Source organism: Neltuma alba, unplaced genomic scaffold, assembly GCF_004799145.2.
Source record: "Neltuma alba isolate B1F8T4 unplaced genomic scaffold, ASM479914v2 tig00013689_pilon, whole genome shotgun sequence".
Classification (NCBI taxonomy): domain Eukaryota; kingdom Viridiplantae; phylum Streptophyta; class Magnoliopsida; order Fabales; family Fabaceae; genus Neltuma; species Neltuma alba.
In genome coordinates this window covers 69,402-73,064 of record NW_021637854.1, presented here as the reverse complement: position 1 = coordinate 73,064, position 3,663 = coordinate 69,402, and the positions used below count along the sequence as shown (strand labels likewise).

At 33.4% G+C, this 3,663-nt stretch overlaps 1 protein-coding gene across 2 annotated transcripts; it reads left to right on the top strand.

Moving 5' to 3' along the window:
- Positions 1-688: 688 nt before the first annotated feature.
- On the top strand, positions 689-2,779 carry LOC114738803 (transcription factor TCP17). Of its 2 annotated transcripts, none has more exons than XM_028926866.1 (2): positions 689-815; positions 1,456-2,779. In XM_028926866.1, exon 2 carries the CDS (start codon positions 1,540-1,542, stop codon positions 2,548-2,550), a length of 1,011 nt encoding a protein of 336 aa, XP_028782699.1. In that variant the 5' UTR covers positions 689-815; positions 1,456-1,539; the 3' UTR covers positions 2,551-2,779. The 2 variants fall into 2 exon arrangements, with proteins under 2 accessions (XP_028782699.1, XP_028782698.1); XM_028926865.1 differs by having other exon boundaries at positions 690-803.
- The last annotated feature ends 884 nt before the right edge of the window (positions 2,780-3,663 follow it).

The window sequence follows — 3,663 nt, the reverse complement described above, 5'->3', positions numbered from 1 at the left end:
CATTATTTGGTTTTTACTGTTCAATTTTCGTAGGTAATACCAACGTAACTAGTCTCACAACCCACATTTTGGCCCGCAACTAATATGAACGAAGTTGAGTTAGGTTATATGTGCATAGAGCTCTTCTAGTTGCAATTTTTCTTCGTCCACAATTAGAACTCAAGATCTTGCTTAAAGAGAATTAAGCACAGAACCACTTGAATCAACTATCATGTTTTAATTTACTTCTCAATTTTATCTTCTCTTTTCAAGACACGTACATTTCTCAAGTTTTAATTTAAATTTAAGAATTATCAAACTCAAACAAAGAGCAGTTCTTTTACCGTAGTTCTTTTTCTATATATCTACATATTTTGGAATATAAATTTCTTCCATTCAAATTAACAATCATTTATGCTCTTTTTGTTACATCACCTTTTCCACTTTCTCTCTGCTAATATATTTGATTTATCTTTTATTAAGAAAAAGAAATGACTTGATATTACAATGTGAGATAGTATCAATAATTTCTCAATTCATATAATTTTAACCTACTTTCTTTGCTTGACTAATTTGGATATGTGCCACGTGGCCACCCATTCGCCATTGCTTTATCTTTCAGTGCGGCGTGGTCGGTTCAGTGCCAGCATCTTCTTCTCTTCTTCTTCCTCCTTTTTCCATCCAGTTGCGGCTCAACTTCCTTTATTCTACGCAATCACACCCATATATATTTCAAACCGGGCAATCCAGCTTCTTAATCAGATCTTCCAATCTAAAGCACTGTGCGAACTTCTTCCTTCTCTTCATATTGTTATCTAATAAGGGTCGGTGATGTTGTGAGTTAATTATTTACTTCATTTATATTTGTCCTTTAACTATCTAGGGTTCTTGAAAACTCTGCAATTGGACTTTTGATCTATTATCATACATATATGTTGGTACAAGATAGCTTCATATAGTAGACCTAGCTTGCACCTCATTTAATTGTTCTTACTACTGTTCCTCTACTTGTCTCTTTCTTGGACTGCGACTATCTTTTACTGTAATATTTTCATGTATATTTCGATTTGAGTTGGAGATGTTTCTGTATAATCAAAACCTACATAATTAAAGTTTATTCCGTTTACTAGCTATATTATGTTATTATTCTTCGATATAGGAAAATTATTTATACGAATCTTACTGTTTTGGATGTGATAACTTGCAGAATAGTTGCATAATTGTGCATTTTCTGTTTCAATATTGTTCATCATGAATACCAAATCTGTGAAATTGAAAATTACTTTGCCGCCGCTGAGAAGGAACACTGAAGTTTAAGAGCTGCATTTTTGTCTTATAACTACCAATATGGTTTAGTTTTTCTGAAGCAGAGGTACTTAATTATTAGATTCATATATGTTGAAGAGATCACTTGTGTTTGAACATACACATATACACCTACCAACACTTCAGAATGAAAAAGTTTCCTTGTTGAAGGTGGAAGAGAAATTTGGCGAACGAAGAAGGGAAGCACAGCAAAATTCTCTGCATTATTGGGAAAGCAACCATGAGAGACATAAGATGAACAGAACTCCAAAGGAAGCAGATTTCTCATTAAAACAGGAAAACCATGACAAAGCGAAGGCTTCAACTTCATCAAGCAGCTTAACAACACAATGGCTAAGATCAAAGGATTCAAGGATTGTTCGAGTTTCACGAGCCTTGGGAGGTAAAGATCGTCACAGCAAGGTTTGTACAGTGAGAGGACTGAGAGATAGACGAGTGAGACTTTCAGTACCCACAGCTATTCAGCTATATGATCTTCAAGACAGGTTAGGGTTTAATCAGCCCAGTAAGGTTGTGGATTGGTTGCTTGATGTAGCTAAACATGAAATTGATGAACTCCCACCACTGCAAATTCCACCTGGAAGCTTCAGTTTCTATCATCAACCATCTGGAGTAACTTTCATGAACAATGATGAAATTATAACTAGTTCTCAGCAAAATGAACAAGAATTTAACATCAATGAGAGTCTTCATCATCACTTGGAAGGTTCAAACCCAATCATGTCCAAGTCTAAAGGAGAAGTGGCTGTTGAGAAAGCAAATTGGAACAGAAGGGAAGAAGATAGAGAGAATGTGTTAACAAGAGGAAACAATCATCATCATCATCCTTCTTTTCTGGGTTTGTTGAACACTATGCCACTCGGTTATACTGTTAATAACCAATGGGAGGCTAATTCAAGCGACGTTTCTCACTCAGGAAACCTTGGATTTGCAAACCAGCATCAGACAGATTCTAACGCTGTACCTTTCTCAGCACTGTCATCAAACTTGTCTTTATCAACTGGACAGATAACTCAGCCATATTTTCCTTCACATTTTGGAGCAATGGACGTGGATCCAAGGCAGATCAATGAGTATCAGATGTTGAGTTCATCAAATTCTCTGGTGAGTCCTTCTGCTAATACTACAAGCCAACCTACGAAGCCATTCAGCTTGAGTATGATGATGAATCCTAAACTTCTCCGATCATCCAACAGCAGTGAAACACAATGTCGTAAGAAAGACCGGGTTTTTCCTTCCAAGTGATACGCACATGATACAGGATTTTCCTCAGAAGAAAATAAGCATGGATATAAGGAAGATATATTAAATTCTACTAGATGTGTTTTAAATAATCACCTTCTTCCTTCGTGAACTGATGTTTGACTTTCTGTTGGTTTACGCTTTATCAGTGCGACCTTTTGTTACTTTTTCTGCGATCAGTCTGAATGCTGTCATAAGAAAAAGTAAATGAATCTGCTCTTCACTACTGACTTGCGTTTTAATTTCGATCTAAGATTTTTTTTAATACTTAATTATTTATTTTTGTATTAATGATATATTTAGCTGCTGGACATCTTGTGCAATTGATCGACTCATATAGGATTCTCCAACATATTTTTAGGATCTTGCTTCATTGGTTTTAATCTATACCATTCTATAGAGTGCATTTGATCGTCTAAACTGTTCAATAGATTTTATCTTTTTGTGTTTATATTCAAATCATCGTTTCTTAGAAGACATCAGGTAGAAAGATTGTTGTTATTATGCGTCATGGTATATTTAAGATAAAAGTATTAAATTTAATTAGATTATATCAATTCTTAACAATGCAAATTATCTCTCTCTTTTTTTCAGCTCATTTAACATTATAACTATCGATATTTCAAAAAAGTAATGTATCTGATATGATACACAACTCTATTATGTAGTTATAAGCATAACATATTCTACCATCTTTAACATCAGTTTTAATTTTTGGAAATATCCTTAGTTTATGCAAAACGTTTTTTTTTTTGGTTAAATATTACGGGGTTCTCTATATTACTTTTGAAATATTGTTTATGTTATTCATTTCTCATGAATTCATTTGTTGTCTATAATTATATATGCATATTTGATATTTCTCGTATTTATATCCCAAAATTTTAAAATATGTTGCACGTTCGTGATATATTTTTATGTCCATCATATCTTGATATGCATATATACCCGTCTTTAACAAGATTCTTCCATGTCCTATGAAAGAAAAACAAATCCATTTAAAATATATGGCTTTGTCAATCTAAAAATGTTTTAGCAAATGGCTCAGATGTCAAGCATTTTTCATTAGTCTATAATGTTATTGCAATTTAGTAATTATAGTTTTTCAATTAAGGA

Bases quoted from the DNA above. Each gene is read 5' to 3' on its own strand.
- LOC114738803 (XM_028926866.1), top strand. From the start codon at position 1,540: ATGAACAGAACTCCAAAGGAAGCAGATTTCTCATTAAAACAGGAAAAC.